The 19,905-nt window shown below is 43.7% G+C and overlaps 1 protein-coding gene across 1 annotated transcript in view; it reads left to right on the top strand.

Annotated features, from left to right (window-relative positions):
- Positions 1 to 19,905, top strand: part of LOC118948700 (caskin-1-like) — a 145,234-nt gene that overhangs the window by 31,575 nt on the left and 93,754 nt on the right. Inside the window, exon 2 of the mRNA XM_036973371.1 lies at positions 19,143 to 19,194. Within this exon, the coding sequence (XP_036829266.1) occupies positions 19,143 to 19,194 (52 nt within the window). The remainder of the gene's footprint in view (positions 1 to 19,142; positions 19,195 to 19,905) is intronic.

The raw sequence follows: 19,905 nt of genomic DNA, 5'->3' as shown, positions 1-19,905 counted from the left end.
CAGTGATACAGTATGTGTGTAGATAGGGGACAGTGATACAGTATGTATGTAGATAGGGGACAGTGATACAGTATGTATGTAGATAGGGGACAGTGATACAGTATGTATGTAGATAGGGGACAGTGATACAGTATGTGTGTAGATAGGGGACAGTGATACAGTATATATGTAGATAGGGGACAGTGATACAGTATGTATGTAGATAGGGGACAGTGATACAGTGATACAGTATGTATGTAGATAGGGGACAGTGATACAGTGATACAGTATGTATGTAGATAGGGGACAGTGATACAGTATGTATGTAGATAGGGGACAGTGATACAGTGATACAGTATGTATGTAGATAGGGGACAGTGATACAGTATGTATGTAGATAGGGGACAGTGATACAGTATGTATGTAGATAGGGGACAGTGATACAGTATGTGTGTAGATAGGGGACAGTGATACAGTATGTATGTAGATAGGGGACAGTGATACAGTATATATGTAGATAGGGGACAGTGATACAGTATGTATGTAGATAGGGGACAGTGATACAGTATGTATGTAGATAGGGGACAGTGATACAGTATGTATGTAGATAGGGGACAGTGATACAGTATATATGTAGATAGGGGACAGTGGTACAGTATGTATGTAGATAGGGGACAGTGATACTGTATGTAGATAGGGGACTGTGATACAGTATATATGTAGATAGGGGACAGTGATACAGTATGTAGATAGGGGACTGTGATACAGTATATATGTAGATAGGGGACAGTGATACAGTATGTATGTAGATAGGGGACAGTGATACAGTATGTGTGTAGATAGGGGACAGTGATACAGTATGTATGTAGATAGGGGACAGTGATACAGTATGTATGTAGATAGGGGACAGTGATACAGTATGTATGTAGATAGGGGACAGTGATACAGTATGTGTGTAGATAGGGGACAGTGATACAGTATATATGTAGATAGGGGACAGTGATACAGTATGTATGTAGATAGGGGACAGTGATACAGTGATACAGTATGTATGTAGATAGGGGACAGTGATACAGTGATACAGTATGTATGTAGATAGGGGACAGTGATACAGTATGTATGTAGATAGGGGACAGTGATACAGTGATACAGTATGTATGTAGATAGGGGACAGTGATACAGTATGTATGTAGATAGGGGACAGTGATACAGTATGTATGTAGATAGGGGACAGTGATACAGTATGTGTGTAGATAGGGGACAGTGATACAGTATGTATGTAGATAGGGGACAGTGATACAGTATGTATGTAGATAGGGGACAGTGATACAGTATATATGTAGATAGGGGACAGTGATACAGTATGTGTGTAGATAGGGGACAGTGATACAGTATGTATGTAGATAGGGGACAGTGATACAGTATGTATGTAGATAGGGGACAGTGGTACAGTATGTATGTAGATAGGGGACAGTGATACAGTATGTATGTAGATAGGGGACAGTGATATAGTATGTATGTAGATAGGGGACAGTGATACAGTATATATGTAGATAGGGGACAGTGATACAGTATGTGTGTAGATAGGGGACAGTGATACAGTATGTATGTAGATAGGGGACAGTGATACAGTATGTATGTAGATAGGGGACAGTGATACAGTATGTATGTAGATAGGGGACAGTGATACAGTATGTATGTAGATAGGGGACAGTGATACAGTATGTATGTAGATAGGGGACAGTGATACAGTATGTAGATAGGGGACAGTGATACAGTATGTATGTAGATAGGGGACAGTGATACAGTATGTATGTAGATAGGGGACAGTGATACAGTATGTAGATAGGGGACAGTGATACAGTATGTATGTAGATAGGGGACAGTGATACAGTATGTATGTAGATAGGGGACAGTGATACAGTGATACAGTATGTGTGTAGATAAGGGACAGTGATACAGTATGTATGTAGATAAGGGACAGTGATACAGTATGTTTGTAGATAGGGGACAGTGATACAGTGATGCAGTATGTATGTAGATAGTGGACAGTGATACAGTATGTGTGTAGATAGGGGACAGTGATACAGTATGTATGTAGATAGGGGACAGTGATACAGTATGTATGTAGATAGGGGACAGTGATACAGTGTTACAGTATGTATGTAGATAGGGGACAGTGATACAGTATGTATGTAGATAGGGGACAGTGATACAGTATGTATGTAGATAGGGGACAGTGATACAGTATGTATGTAGATAGGGGACAGTGATACAGTATATATGTAGATAGGGGACAGTGATACAGTATGTATGTAGATAGGGGACAGTGATACAGTATGTATGTAGATAGGGGACAGTGATACAGTATGTATGTAGATAGGGGACAGTGATACAGTGATACAGTATGTATGTAGATAGGGGACAGTGATACAGTATATATGTAGATAGGGGACAGTGATACAGTATGTATGTAGATAGGGGACAGTGATACAGTATGTATGTAGATAGGGGACAGTGATACAGTATATATGTAGATAGGGGACAGTGATACAGTATGTATGTAGATAGGGGACAGTGATACAGTATGTATGTAGATAGGGGACAGTGATACAGTATATATGTAGATAGGGGACAGTGGTACAGTATGTATGTAGATAGGGGACAGTGATACTGTATGTAGATAGGGGACTGTGATACAGTATATATGTAGATAGGGGACAGTGATACAGTATGTAGATAGGGGACTGTGATACAGTATATATGTAGATAGGGGACAGTGATACAGTATGTATGTAGATAGGGGACAGTGATACAGTATGTGTGTAGATAGGGGACAGTGATACAGTATGTATGTAGATAGGGGACAGTGATACAGTATGTATGTAGATAGGGGACAGTGATACAGTATGTATGTAGATAGGGGACAGTGATACAGTATGTGTGTAGATAGGGGACAGTGATACAGTATATATGTAGATAGGGGACAGTGATACAGTATGTATGTAGATAGGGGACAGTGATACAGTGATACAGTATGTATGTCGATAGGGGACAGTGATACAGTGATACAGTATGTATGTAGATAGGGGACAGTGATACAGTATGTATGTAGATAGGGGACAGTGATACAGTGATACAGTATGTATGTAGATAGGGGACAGTGATACAGTATGTATGTAGATAGGGGACAGTGATACAGTATGTATGTAGATAGGGGACAGTGATACAGTATGTGTGTAGATAGGGGACAGTGATACAGTATGTATGTAGATAGGGGACAGTGATACAGTATGTATGTAGATAGGGGACAGTGATACAGTATATATGTAGATAGGGGACAGTGATACAGTATGTGTGTAGATAGGGGACAGTGATACAGTATGTATGTAGATAGGGGACAGTGATACAGTATGTATGTAGATAGGGGACAGTGGTACAGTATGTATGTAGATAGGGGACAGTGATACAGTATGTATGTAGATAGGGGACAGTGATATAGTATGTATGTAGATAGGGGACAGTGATACAGTATATATGTAGATAGGGGACAGTGATACAGTATGTGTGTAGATAGGGGACAGTGATACAGTATGTATGTAGATAGGGGACAGTGATACAGTATGTATGTAGATAGGGGACAGTGATACAGTATGTATGTAGATAGGGGACAGTGATACAGTATGTATGTAGATAGGGGACAGTGATACAGTATGTATGTAGATAGGGGACAGTGATACAGTATGTAGATAGGGGACAGTGATACAGTATGTATGTAGATAGGGGACAGTGATACAGTATGTATGTAGATAGGGGACAGTGATACAGTATGTAGATAGGGGACAGTGATACAGTATGTATGTAGATAGGGGACAGTGATACAGTATGTATGTAGATAGGGGACAGTGATACAGTGATACAGTATGTGTGTAGATAAGGGACAGTGATACAGTATGTATGTAGATAAGGGACAGTGATACAGTATGTTTGTAGATAGGGGACAGTGATACAGTGATGCAGTATGTATGTAGATAGGGGACAGTGATACAGTATGTGTGTAGATAGGGGACAGTGATACAGTATGTATGTAGATAGGGGACAGTGATACAGTATGTATGTAGATAGGGGACAGTGATACAGTGATACAGTATGTATGTAGATAGGGGACAGTGATACAGTATGTATGTAGATAGGGGACAGTGATACAGTGATGCAGTATGTATGTAGATAGGGGACAGTGATACAGTATGTGTGTAGATAGGGGACAGTGATACAGTATGTGTGTAGATAGGGGACAGTGATACAGTATGTATGTAGATAGGGGACAGTGATACAGTATGTGTGTAGATAGGTGACAGTGATACAGTATGTGTGTAGATAGGGGACAGTGATACAGTATGTGTGTAGATAGGGGACAGTGATACAGTATGTGTGTAGATAGGGGACAGTGATACAGTATGTGTGTAGATAGGGGACAGTGATACAGTGATACAGTATGTATATAGATAGAGGACAGTGATACAGTATGTATGTAGATAGGGGACAGTGATACAGTGATACAGTATGTGTGTAGATAGGGGACAGTGATACAGTATGTATGTAGATAGGGGACAGTGATACAGTATGTATGTAGATAGGGGACAGTGATACAGTATGTATGTAGATAGGGGACAGTGATACAGTGATACAGTATGTATGGAGATAGGGGACAGTGATACAGTATGTATGTAGATAGGGGACAGTGATACAGTGATGCAGTATGTATGTAGATAGGGGACAGTGAAACAGTATGTGTGTAGATAGGGGACAGTGATACAGTATGTATGTAGATAGGGGACAGTGATACAGTATGTGTGTAGATAGGGGACAGTGATACAGTATGTATGTAGATAGGGGACAGTGATACAGTATGTATGTAGATAGGGGACAGTGATACAGTATGTGTGTAGATAGGGGACAGTGATACAGTATGTGTGTAGATAGGGGACAGTGATACAGTATGTATGTAGATAGGGGACAGTGATACAGTATGTATGTAGATAAGGGACAGTGATACAGTATGTATGTAGATAGGGGACAGTGATACAGTATGTATGTAGATAGAGGACAGTGATACAGTATGTGTGTAGATAGGGGACAGTGATACAGTGATACAGTATGTATGTAGATAGGGGACAGTGATACAGTATGTATGTAGATAGCGGACAGTGATACAGTATGTATGTAGATAGGGGACAGTGATACAGTATGTATGTAGATAGGGGACAGTGATACAGTATGTATGTAGATAGGGGACAGTGATACAGTATGTATGTAGATAGGGGACAGTGATACAGTGATACAGTATGTATGTAGATAGGGGACAGTGATACAGTGATACAGTATATATGTAGATAGGGGACAGTGATACAGTGATACAGTATATATGTAGATAGGGGACAGTGATACAGTATATATGTAGATAGGGGACAGTGATACAGTATGTATGTAGATAAGGGACAGTGATACAGTATGTATGTAGATAGGGGACAGTGATACAGTATGTATGTAGATAGGGGACAGTGATACAGTATGTATGTAGATAGGGGACAGTGATACAGTATGTATGTAGATAGGGGACAGTGATACAGTGATACAGTATGTATGTAGATAGGGGACAGTGATACAGTATGTAGATAGGGGACAGTGATACAGTATGTGTGTAGATAGGGGACAGTGATACAGTATGTAGATAGGGGACTGTGATACTGTATATATGTAGATAGGGGACAGTGATACAGTATGTGTGTAGATAGGGGACAGTGATACAGTATGTATGTAGATAGGGGACAGTGATACAGTATGTAGATAGGGGACAGTGATACAGTATGTGTGTAGATAGGGGACAGTGATACAGTATGTAGATAGGGGACTGTGATACAGTATGTATGTAGATAGGGGACAGTGATACAGTATGTGTGTAGATAGGGGACAGTGATACAGTATGTATGTAGATAGGGGACAGTGATACAGTATGTATGTAGATAGGGGACAGTGATACAGTATGTATGTAGATAGGGGACAGTGATACAGTATGTATGTAGATAGGGGACAGTGATACAGTATGTATGTAGATAGGGGACAGTGATACAGTGATACAGTATGTATGTAGATAGGGGACAGTGATACAGTATGTAGATAGGGGACAGTGATACAGTATGTGTGTAGATAGGGGACAGTGATACAGTATGTAGATAGGGGACTGTGATACAGTATATATGTAGATAGGGGACAGTGATACAGTATGTATGTAGATAGGGGACAGTGATACAGTATGTGTGTAGATAGGGGACAGTGATACAGTATGTATGTAGATAGGGGACAGTGATACAGTATGTATGTAGATAGGGGACAGTGATACAGTATGTATGTAGATAGGGGACAGTGATACAGTATGTGTGTAGATAGGGGACAGTGATACAGTATATATGTAGATAGGGGACAGTGATACAGTATGTATGTAGATAGGGGACAGTGATACAGTATGTAGATAGGGGACAGTTATACAGTATGTATGTAGATAGGGGACAGTGATACAGTATGTATGTAGATAGGGGACAGTGATACAGTATGTGTGTAGATAGGGGACAGTGATACAGTATGTGTGTAGATAGGGGACAGTGATACAGTATGTATGTAGATAGGGGACAGTGATACAGTATGTATGTAGATAGGGGACAGTGATACAGTATGTGTGTAGATAGGGGACAGTGATACAGTATGTATGTAGATAGGGGACAGTGATACAGTATGTATGTTGATAGGGGACAGTTATACAGTATGTATGTAGATAGGGGACAGTGATACAGTATGTATATAGATAGAGGACAGTGATACAGTATGTATGTAGATAGGGGACAGTGATACAGTGATACAGTATGTGTGTAGATAGGGGACAGTGATACAGTATGTATGTAGATAGGGGACAGTGATACAGTATGTATGTAGATAGGGGACAGTGATACAGTATGTATGTTGATATGGGACAGTGATACAGTGATACAGTATGTATGGAGATAGGGGACAGTGATACAGTATGTATGTAGATAGGGGACAGTGATACAGTGATGCAGTATGTATGTAGATAGGGGACAGTGATACAGTATGTGTGTAGATAGGGGACAGTGATACAGTATGTATGTAGATAGGGGACAGTGATACAGTATGTGTGTAGATATGGGACAGTGATACAGTATGTATGTAGATAGGGGACAGTGATACAGTATGTATGTAGATAGGGGACAGTGATACAGTATGTGGGTAGATAGGGGACAGTGATACAGTATGTGTGTAGATAGGGGACAGTGATACAGTATGTATGTAGATAGGGGACAGTGATACAGTATGTATGTAGATAAGGGACAGTGATACAGTATATATGTAGATAGGGGACAGTGATACTGTATGTGTGTAGATATTGGACAGTGATACAGTATGTGTGTAGATAGGGGACAGTGATACAGTGATACAGTATGTATGTAGATAGGGGACAGTGATACAGTATGTATGTAGATAGCGGACAGTGATACAGTATGTATGTAGATAGGGGACAGTGATACAGTATGTATGTAGATAGGGGACAGTGATACAGTATGTATGTAGATAGGGGACAGTGATACAGTATGTATGTAGATAGGGGACAGTGATACAGTGATACAGTATGTATGTAGATAGGGGACAGTGATACAGTGATACAGTATATATGTAGATAGGGGACAGTGATACAGTGATACAGTATATATGTAGATAGGGGACAGTGATACAGTATATATGTAGATAGGGGACAGTGATACAGTATGTATGTAGATAAGGGACAGTGATACAGTATGTATGTAGATAGGGGACAGTGATACAGTATGTATGTAGATAGGGGACAGTGATACAGTATGTATGTAGATAGGGGACAGTGATACAGTATGTATGTAGATAGGGGACAGTGATACAGTGATACAGTATGTATGTAGATAGGGGACAGTGATACAGTATGTAGATAGGGGACAGTGATACAGTATGTGTGTAGATAGGGGACAGTGATACAGTATGTATGTAGATAGGGGACAGTGATACAGTATGTATATAGTTAGGGGACAGTGATACAGTATGTATGTAGATAGGGGACAGTTATACAGTATACAGTATGTATGTAGATAGGGGACAGTGATACAGTATGTATGTAGATAGGGGACAGTGATACAGTATATATGTAGATATGGGACAGTGATACAGTATGTATGTAGATAGGGGACAGTGATACAGTGATACAGTATGTATGTAGATAGGGGACAGTGATACAGTGATACAGTATGTATGTAGATAGGGGACAGTGATACAGTATGTATGTAGATAGGGGACAGTGATACAGTGATACAGTATGTATGTAGATAGGGGACAGTGATACAGTATGTATGTAGATAGGGGACAGTGATACAGTGATACAGTATGTATGTAGATAGGGGACAGTGATACAGTATGTATGTAGATAGGGGACAGTGATACAGTGATACAGTATGTATGTAGATAGGGGACAGAGATACAGTATGTATGTAGATAGGGGACAGTGATACAGTATGTATGTAGATAGGGGACAGTGATACAGTGATACAGTATGTATGTAGATAGGGGATAGTGATACAGTATATATGTAGATAGGGGACAGTGATACAGTATGTATGTAGATAGGGGACAGTGATACAGTATGTATGTAGATTGGGGACAGTGATACAGTGATACAGTATGTATGTAGATAGGGGACAGAGATACAGTATGTATGTAGATAGGGGACAGTGATACAGTATGTATGTAGATAGGGGACAGTGATACAGTGATACAGTATGTGTGTAGATAGGGGACAGTGATACAGTATGTATGTAGATAGGGGACAGTGATACAGTATGTAGATAGGGGACTGTGATACAGTATATATGTAGATAGGGGACAGTGATACAGTATGTATGTAGATAGGGGACAGTGATACAGTATGTGTGTAGATAGGGGACAGTGATACAGTATGTATGTAGATAGGGGACAGTGATACAGTATGTATGTAGATAGGGGACAGTGATACAGTATGTATGTAGATAGGGGACAGTGATACAGTATGTGTGTAGATAGGGGACAGTGATACAGTATATATGTAGATAGGGGACAGTGATACAGTATGTATGTAGATAGGGGACAGTGATACAGTATGTAGATAGGGGACAGTGATACAGTATGTATGTAGATAGGGGACAGTGATACAGTATGTATGTAGATAGGGGACAGTGATACAGTATGTGTGTAGATAGGGGACAGTGATACAGTATGTGTGTAGATAGGGGACAGTGATACAGTATGTATGTAGATAGGGGACAGTGATACAGTATGTATGTAGATAGGGGACAGTGATACAGTATGTGTGTAGATAGGGGACAGTGATACAGTATGTATGTAGATAGGGGACAGTGATACAGTATGTATATAGTTAGGGGACAGTGATACAGTATGTATGTAGATAGGGGACAGTTATACAGTATACAGTATGTATGTAGATAGGGGACAGTGATACAGTATGTATGTAGATAGGGGACAGTGATACAGTATATATGTAGATATGGGACAGTGATACAGTATGTATGTAGATAGGGGACAGTGATACAGTGATACAGTATGTATGTAGATAGGGGACAGTGATACAGTGATACAGTATGTATGTAGATAGGGGACAGTGATACAGTATGTATGTAGATAGGGGACAGTGATACAGTGATACAGTATGTATGTAGATAGGGGACAGTGATACAGTATGTATGTAGATAGGGGACAGTGATACAGTGATACAGTATGTATGTAGATAGGGGACAGTGATACAGTATGTATGTAGATAGGGGACAGTGATACAGTGATACAGTATGTATGTAGATAGGGGACAGAGATACAGTATGTATGTAGATAGGGGACAGTGATACAGTATGTATGTAGATAGGGGACAGTGATACAGTGATACAGTATGTATGTAGATAGGGGATAGTGATACAGTATATATGTAGATAGGGGACAGTGATACAGTATGTATGTAGATAGGGGACAGTGATACAGTATGTATGTAGATTGGGGACAGTGATACAGTGATACAGTATGTATGTAGATAGGGGACAGAGATACAGTATGTATGTAGATAGGGGACAGTGATACAGTATGTATGTAGATAGGGGACAGTGATACAGTGATACAGTATGTGTGTAGATAGGGGACAGTGATACAGTATGTATGTAGATAGGGGACAGTGATACAGTATGTAGATAGGGGACTGTGATACAGTATATATGTAGATAGGGGACAGTGATACAGTATGTATGTAGATAGGGGACAGTGATACAGTATGTGTGTAGATAGGGGACAGTGATTCAGTATGTATGTAGATAGGGGACAGTGATACAGTATGTATGTAGATAGGGGACAGTGATACAGTATGTATGTAGATAGGGGACAGTGATACAGTATGTGTGTAGATAGGGGACAGTGATACAGTATATATGTAGATAGGGGACAGTGATACAGTATGTATGTAGATAGGGGACAGTGATACAGTATGTAGATAGGGGACAGTGATACAGTATGTATGTAGATAGGGGACAGTGATACAGTATGTATGTAGATAGGGGACAGTGATACAGTATGTGTGTAGATAGGGGACAGTCATACAGTATGTGTGTAGATAGGGGACAGTGATACAGTATGTATGTAGATAGGGGACAGTGATACAGTATGTATGTAGATAGGGGACAGTGATACAGTATGTGTGTAGATAGGGGACAGTGATACAGTATGTATGTAGATAGGGGACAGTGATACAGTATGTATGTAGATAGGGGACAGTTATACAGTATGTATGTAGATAGGGGACAGTGATACAGTATGTATATAGATAGAGGACAGTGATACAGTATGTATGTAGATAGGGGACAGTGATACAGTGATACAGTATGTGTGTAGATAGGGGACAGTGATACAGTATGTATGTAGATAGGGGACAGTGATACAGTATGTATGTAGATAGGGGACAGTGATACAGTATGTATGTAGATATGGGACAGTGATACAGTGATACAGTATGTATGGAGATAGGGGACAGTGATACAGTATGTATGTAGATAGGGGACAGTGATACAGTGATGCAGTATGTATGTAGATAGGGGACAGTGATACAGTATGTGTGTAGATAGGGGACAGTGATACAGTATGTATGTAGATAGGGGACAGTGATACAGTATGTGTGTAGATATGGGACAGTGATACAGAATGTATGTAGATAGGGGACAGTGATACAGTATGTATGTAGATAGGGGACAGTGATACAGTATGTGTGTAGATAGGGGACAGTGATACAGTATGTGTGTAGATAGGGGACAGTGATACAGTATGTATGTAGATAGGGGACAGTGATACAGTATGTATGTAGATAAGGGACAGTGATACAGTATATATGTAGATAGGGGACAGTGATACAGTATGTGTGTAGATATTGGACAGTGATACAGTATGTGTGTAGATAGGGGACAGTGATACAGTGATACAGTATGTATGTAGATAGGGGACAGTGATACAATATGTATGTAGATAGCGGACAGTGATACAGTATGTATGTAGATAGGGGACAGTGATACAGTATGTATGTAGATAGGGGACAGTGATACAGTATGTATGTAGATAGGGGACAGTGATACAGTATGTATGTAGATAGGGGACAGTGATACAGTGATACAGTATGTATGTAGATAGGGGACAGTGATACAGTGATACAGTATATATGTAGATAGGGGACAGTGATACAGTGATACAGTATATATGTAGATAGGGGACAGTGATACAGTATATATGTAGATAGGGGACAGTGATACAGTATGTATGTAGATAAGGGACAGTGATACAGTATGTATGTAGATAGGGGACAGTGATACAGTATGTATGTAGATAGGGGACAGTGATACAGTATGTATGTAGATAGGGGACAGTGATACAGTATGTATGTAGATAGGGGACAGTGATACAGTGATACAGTATGTATGTAGATAGGGGACAGTGATACAGTATGTAGATAGGGGACAGTGATACAGTATGTGTGTAGATAGGGGACAGTGATACAGTATGTATGTAGATAGGGGACAGTGATACAGTATGTATATAGTTAGGGGACAGTGATACAGTATGTATGTAGATAGGGGACAGTTATACAGTATACAGTATGTATGTAGATAGGGGACAGTGATACAGTATGTATGTAGATAGGGGACAGTGATACAGTATATATGTAGATATGGGACAGTGATACAGTATGTATGTAGATAGGGGACAGTGATACAGTGATACAGTATGTATGTAGATAGGGGACAGTGATACAGTGATACAGTATGTATGTAGATAGGGGACAGTGATACAGTATGTATGTAGATAGGGGACAGTGATACAGTGATACAGTATGTATGTAGATAGGGGACAGTGATACAGTATGTATGTAGATAGGGGACAGTGATACAGTGATACAGTATGTATGTAGATAGGGGACAGTGATACAGTATGTATGTAGATAGGGGACAGTGATACAGTGATACAGTATGTATGTAGATAGGGGACAGAGATACAGTATGTATGTAGATAGGGGACAGTGATACAGTATGTATGTAGATAGGGGACAGTGATACAGTGATACAGTATGTATGTAGATAGGGGATAGTGATACAGTATATATGTAGATAGGGGACAGTGATACAGTATGTATGTAGATAGGGGACAGTGATACAGTATGTATGTAGATTGGGGACAGTGATACAGTGATACAGTATGTATGTAGATAGGGGACAGAGATACAGTATGTATGTAGATAGGGGACAGCGATACAGTATGTATGTAGATAGGGGACAGTGATACAGTGATACAGTATGTGTGTAGATAGGGGACAGTGATACAGTATGTATGTAGATAGGGGACAGTGATACAGTATGTATGTAGATAGGGGACAGTGATACAGTGATACAGTATGTATGTAGATAGGGGACATTGATACAGTGATACAGTATGTATGTAGATAGGGGACAGTGATACAGTATGTATGTAGATAGGGGACAGTGATACAGTATGTGTGTAGATAGGGGACAGTGATACAGTATGTATGTAGATAGGGGACAGTGATACAGTATGTGTGTAGATAGGGGACAGTGATACAGTGATACAGTATGTATGTAGATAGGGGACAGTGATACAGTATGTATGTAGATAGGGGACAGTGATACAGTATGTGTGTAGATAGGGGACAGTGATACAGTGATACAGTATGTGTGTAGATAGGGGACATTGATACAGTATGTATGTAGATAGGGGACTGTGATACAGTGATACAGTATGTGTGTAGATAGGGGACAGTGATACAGTATGTATGTAGATAGGGGACAGTGATACAGTATGTATGTAGATAGGGGACAGTGATACAGTATGTGTGTAGATAGGGGACAGTGATACAGTATGTATGTAGATAGGGGACAGTCATACAGTATGTATGTAGATAGGGGACAGTGATACAGTGATACAGTATGTGTGTAGATAGAGGACAGTGATACAGTATGTATGTAGATAGGGGACAGTGATACAGTATGTATGTAGATAGGGGACAGTGATACAGTATGTATGTAGATAGGGGACAGTGATACCGTATGTATGTAGATAGGGGACAGTGATACAGTATGTATGTAGATAGGGGACAGTGATACAGTATGTATGTAGATAGGGGACAGTGATACTGTATGTAGATAGGGGACAGTGATACAGTATGTATGTAGATAGGGGACAGTGATACAGTATGTATGTAGATAGGGGACAGTGATACAGTATGTGTGTAGATAGGGGACAGTGATACAGTATGTATGTAGATAGGGGACAGTGATACAGTGATACAGTATGTGTGTAGATAGGGGACAGTGATACAGTATGTGTGTAGATAGGGGACAGTGATACAGTATGTGTGTAGATAGGGGACAGTGATACAGTATGTATGTAGATAGGGGACAGTGATACAGTATGTGTGTAGATAGGGGACAGTGATACAGTATGTGTGTAGATAGGGGACAGTGATACAGTATGTATGTAGATAGGGGACAGTCATACAGTATGTATGTAGATAGGGGACAGTGATACAGTGATACAGTATGTGTGTAGATAGAGGACAGTGATACAGTATGTATGTAGATAGGGGACAGTGATACAGTATGTATGTAGATAGGGGACAGTGATACAGTATGTATGTAGATAGGGGACAGTGATACCGTATGTATGTAGATAGGGGACAGTGATACAGTATGTATGTAGATAGGGGACAGTGATACAGTATGTATGTAGATAGGGGACAGTGATACAGTATGTATGTAGATAGGGGACAGTGATACAGTATGTATGTAGATAGGGGACAGTGATACAGTATGTATGTAGATAGGGGACAGTGATACAGTATGTATGTAGATAGGGGACAGTGATACAGTATGTGTGTAGATAGGGGACAGTGATACAGTATGTATGTAGATAGGGGACAGTGATACAGTTATACAGTATGTGTGTAGATAGGGGACAGTGATACAGTATGTGTGTAGATAGGGGACAGTGATACAGTATGTATGTAGATAGGGGACAGTGATACAGTATGTATGTAGATAGGGGACAGTGATACAGTATATATGTAGATAGGGGACAGTGATACAGTATGTATGTAGATAGGGGACAGTGATACAGTATGTATGTAGATAGGGGACAGTGATACAGTTATACAGTATGTGTGTAGATAGGGGACAGTGATACAGTATGTGTGTAGATAGGGGACAGTGATACAGTATGTATGTAGATAGGGGACAGTGATACAGTATGTATGTAGATAGGGGACAGTGATACAGTATGTATGTAGATAGGGGACAGTGATACAGTATGTATGTAGATAGGGGACAGTGATACAGTATGTGTGTAGATAGGGGACAGTGATACAGTATATATGTAGATAGGGGACAGTGATACAGTATGTGTGTAGATAGGGGACAGTGATACAGTATGTATGTAGATAGGGGACAGTGATACAGTATGTATGTAGATAGGGGACAGTGATACAGTGATACAATATGTATGTAGATAGGGGACAGTGATACAGTATGAATGTAGATAGGGGACAGTGATACAGTATGTATGTAGATAGGGGACAGTGATACAGTATGTATGTAGATAGGGGACAGTGATACAGTATGTATGTAGATAGGGGACAGTGATACAGTATGTATGTAGATAGGGGACAGTGATACAGTATGTATGTAGATAGGGGACACTGATACAGTATGTGTGTAGATAGGGGACAGTGATACAGTATGTATGTAGATAGGGGACTGTGATACAGTGATACAGTATGTGTGTAGATAGGGGACTGTGATACAGTATGTATGTAGATAGGGGACAGTGATACAGTATATATGTAGATAGGGGACAGTGATACAGTATGTATGTAGATAGGGGACAGTGATACAGTATGTGTGTAGATAGGGGACAGTGATACAGTGATACAGTATGTATGTAGATAGGGGACAGTGATACAGTGATACAGTATGTATGTAGATAGGGGACAGTGATACAGTATGTATGTAGATAGGGGACAGTGATACAGTATGTGTGTAGATAGGGGACAGTGATACAGTATGTATGTAGATAGGGGACAGTGATACAGTATGTATGTAGATAGGGGACAGTGATACAGTATGTATGTAGATAGGGGACAGTGATACAGTGATACAGTATGTATGTAGATAGGGGACAGTGATACAGTGATACAGTATGTATGTAGATAGGGGACAGTGATACAGTGATACAGTATGTATGTAGATAGGGGACAGTGATACAGTATGTATGTAGATAGGGGACAGTGATACAGTGATACAGTATGTATGTAGATAGGGGACAGTGATACAGTGATACAGTATGTATGTAGATAGGGGACAGTGGTACAGTATGTGTGTAGATAGAGGACAGTGATACAGTATGTATGTAGATAGGGGACAGTGATACAGTATGTATGTAGATAGGAGACAGTGATACAGTATGTGTGTAGATAGGGGACAGTGATACAGTATGTATGTAGATAGGGGACAGTGATACAGTGATACAGTATATATGTAGATAGGGGACAGTGATACAGTATATATGTAGATAGGGGACAGTGATACAGTATGTATGTAGATAGGGGACAGTGATACAGTATGTATGTAGATAGGGGACAGTGAGGAGGACAGGGGATGTTCCTGGGTGGACAGGGGGATGACAGGGGGTGTTTCTGGGTGGACAGGGGAAGGACAGGGGGTGTTCCTTGGTGGACAGGGGGAGGACAGGGGGTGTTCCTGGGTGGACAGGTGGAGGACAGGGGGTGTTCCTGGGTTGACAGGGGGAGGACAGGGGTTGTTCCTTGTTGGACAGGGGGAGGACAGGGGGTGTTCCTTGTTGGACAGGGGGAGGACAGGGGGTGTTCCTTGTTGGACAGGGGGAGGACAGGTGGTGTTCCTGGGAGGACAGGGGGTGTTCCTGGGTGGACAGGGGGAGGACAGGGGGTGTTCCTTGTTGGACAGGGGGAGGACAGGGGGTGTTCCTGGGTGGACAGGGGGAGGACAGGGGGTGTTCCTGGGAGGACAGGGGGTGTTCCTGAGTGGACAGGGGGAGGACAGGGGGTGTTCCTGGGTGGACAGGGGGAGGACAGGGGATGTTCCTTGTTGGACAGGGGGTGTTCCTGGGTGGACAGGGGGAGGACAGGGGATGTTCCTTGGTGGACAGGGGTTGTTCCTGGGTGGACAGGGGGTGTTCCTGAGTGGACAGGGGGTGTTCCTGGGTGGACAGGGGGTGTTCCTGAGTGGACAGGGGTGTTCCTTGGTGGACAGGGGGTGTTCCTGAGTGGACAGGGAGTGTTCCTTGGTGGACAGGCGGTGTTCCTGAGTGGACAGGGGGTGTTCCTTGGTGGACAGGGGGTGTTCCTGGGTGGACAGGGGGTGTTCCTGAGTGGACAGGGGGTGTTCCTTGGTGGACAGGGGGTGTTCCTGAGTGGACAGGAGGTGTTCCTTGGTGGACAGGTGGTGTTCCTGAGTGGACAGGGGGTGTTCCTGAGTGGACAGGGGGTGTTCCTTGGTGGACAGGGGGTGGACAGGGGGAGGACAGGGAGTGTTCCTTGGTGGACAGGGGGAGGACAGGGGGAGGACAGAGGGTGTTCCTGAGTGGACAGTGGGTCTTCCTGAGTAGACAAGGGGTGTTCCTTGGTGGACAGGGGGTGTTCCTGAGTGGACAGGGGGTGGACAGGGGGTGGACAGGGGGAGGACAGGGGGTGGGCAGGGGGAGGACAGGGGGAGGACAGGGGGTGGACAGGGGGAGGACAGGGGGTGTTCCTGGGTGGACAGAGGGTGTTCCTGGGTTGACAGGGGGTGTTCCTGGGTGGACAGGGTGAGGACATGGGGTGTTCCTGGGTGGACAGGGGGTGTTCCTGGGTGGACAGGGGGTGTTCCTGGGTGGACAGGGGGAGGACAGGGGGAGGACAGGGGGTGTTCCTGGGTGGACAGGGGGTGTTCCTGGGTGGACAGGGGGTGTTCCTGGGTGGACAGGGGGTGTTCCTTGGTGGACAGGGGGTGGACAGGGGGAGGACAGGGAGTGTTCCTTGGTGGACAGGGGGAGGACAGGGGGAGGACAGAGGGTGTTCCTGAGTGGACAGTGGGTCTTCCTGAGTAGACAAGGGGTGTTCCTTGGTGGACAGGGGGTGTTCCTGAGTGGACAGGGGGTGGACAGGGGGTGGACAGGGGGAGGACAGGGGGTGGACAGGGGGAGGACAGGGGGAGGACAGGGGGTGGACAGGGGGAGGACAGGGGGTGTTCCTGGGTGGACAGAGGGTGTTCCTGGGTTGACAGGGGGTGTTCCTGGGTGGACAGGGTGAGGACATGGGGTGTTCCTGGGTGGACAGGGGGTGTTCCTGGGTGGACAGGGGGTGTTCCTGGGTGGACAGGGGGAGGACAGGGGGAGGACAGGGGGTGTTCCTGGGTGGACAGGGGGTGTTCCTGGGTGGACAGGGGGTGTTCCTGGGTGGACAGGGGGTGTTCCTGGGTGGACAGGGGGAGGACAGGGGGAGGACAGGGGGTGTTCCTGGGTGGACAGGGGGTGTTCCTGGGTGGACAGGGGGTGTTCCTGGGTGGACAGGGGGAGGACAGGGGGAGGACAGGGGGTGTTCCTGGGTGGACAGGGGGTGTTCCTGGGTGGACAGGGGGTGTTCCTGAGTGGACAGGGGGAGGACAGCGGGTGTTCCTTGGTGAACAGGGGGAGGACAGGGGTGGTTCCTGGGTGGACAGGGGGTGGACAGCGGGTGTTCCTTGGTGGACAGGGGGTGGACAGCGGGTGTTCCTTGGTTGACAGGGGGGGGACAGGGGGTGTTCCTTGGTGGACAGGGGGGGGACAGGGGGTGTTCCTGGGAGGACAGGGGGTGTTCCTGGGTGGACAGGGGGTGTTCCTTGGTGGACAGGGGGGGGACAGGGCATGTTCCTGGGAGGACAGGGGATGTTCCTGGGTGGACAGGGGGAGGACAGGGGGTGTTCCTGAGTGGACAGGGGGTGTTCCTTGTTGGACAGGGGGAGGACAGGGGGTGTTCCTGGATGGACAGGGGGTGTTCCTTGGTGGACAGGGGGAGGACAGGGGGTGTTCCTGAGTGGACAGGGGATGGACAGGGGGAGGACAGGGTATGGACAGGGGGAGGACAGGGGGTGTTCCTGGGTGGACAGGGGGTGTACAGGGGGAGGACAGAGGGTGTTCCTGGGTGGACAGGGGGAGTTCCTGGGTGGACAGGGGAGGACAGGGGGAGGACAGGGGGTGGACAGGGGGAGGACAGGGGGTGGACAGGGGGAGGACAGGGGGTTTTCCTTGGTGGACAGGGGGAGGACAGGGGGTGGACAGGTGGAGGACAGGGGGTGGACAGGGGGTGGACAGGAGGTGGACAGGGGAGGACAGAGGGTGTTCCTGGGTGTTAATTCTGCTGGATTTAGTCTTTATTCTCGTTGTCCTGTGAACCATAGTACCACACACACTGATGTCTCTATCTATGTGTGTTTCAGAGTTGCTGGGAACAGCCAAGAGGGTCAATGTTAACTTCCAGGACACAGACGGGTGAGTGACATCACAGTCTATACACATTCTATATACACAGTCTATACACACTATCTATACACAGTCTATACACACAGTCTTTACACAGTCTATGCACACTGTCTACACACAGTCTATACACACTGTCTATACACAGTCTATACACAGTCTATATACACAGTTTGCACACAGTCTATACACATTATATAAACACAGTCTATAAACACAGTCTATACACACAGACTATACACAGTCTACACAGTCTATACACACAGACCATACACAGTCTACAAACACAGTCTATACACACAGTCTATAGACAGTCTATACACACAGTCTATAGACAGTCTATACACACAGTCTATACACACGGTCTATACACACAGTCTATACACAGTCTATAAACACAGTCTATACACACAGTATATACACAGTCTATACACGCACCCACTTCTCAGTTCCTATGCTTCCTGGCTGATGTTTTGGTCACTTTTGAATGCTGGCGGTGCTTTCACTCTAGTGGTAGCATGAGACGGAGTCTACAACCCACACAAGTGGCTCAGGTAGTGCAGCTCATCCAGGATGACACATCAATGCGAGATGCGGCAAGAAGGTTTGCTGTGTCTGTCAGCGTAGTGTCCAGAGCATGGAGGCGCTACCAGGAGACAGGCCAGTACATCAGGAGACGTGGAGGAGGCCGTAGGAGGGCAACAACCCAGCAGCAGGACCGCT

This window comes from Oncorhynchus mykiss, unplaced genomic scaffold (assembly GCF_013265735.2).
Source record: "Oncorhynchus mykiss isolate Arlee unplaced genomic scaffold, USDA_OmykA_1.1 un_scaffold_239, whole genome shotgun sequence".
NCBI classification, from domain to species: Eukaryota; Metazoa; Chordata; class Actinopteri; order Salmoniformes; family Salmonidae; genus Oncorhynchus; species Oncorhynchus mykiss.
Note: the sequence above shows the minus strand (reverse complement) of the source record. Positions and strands in the feature narration are given on the sequence as shown.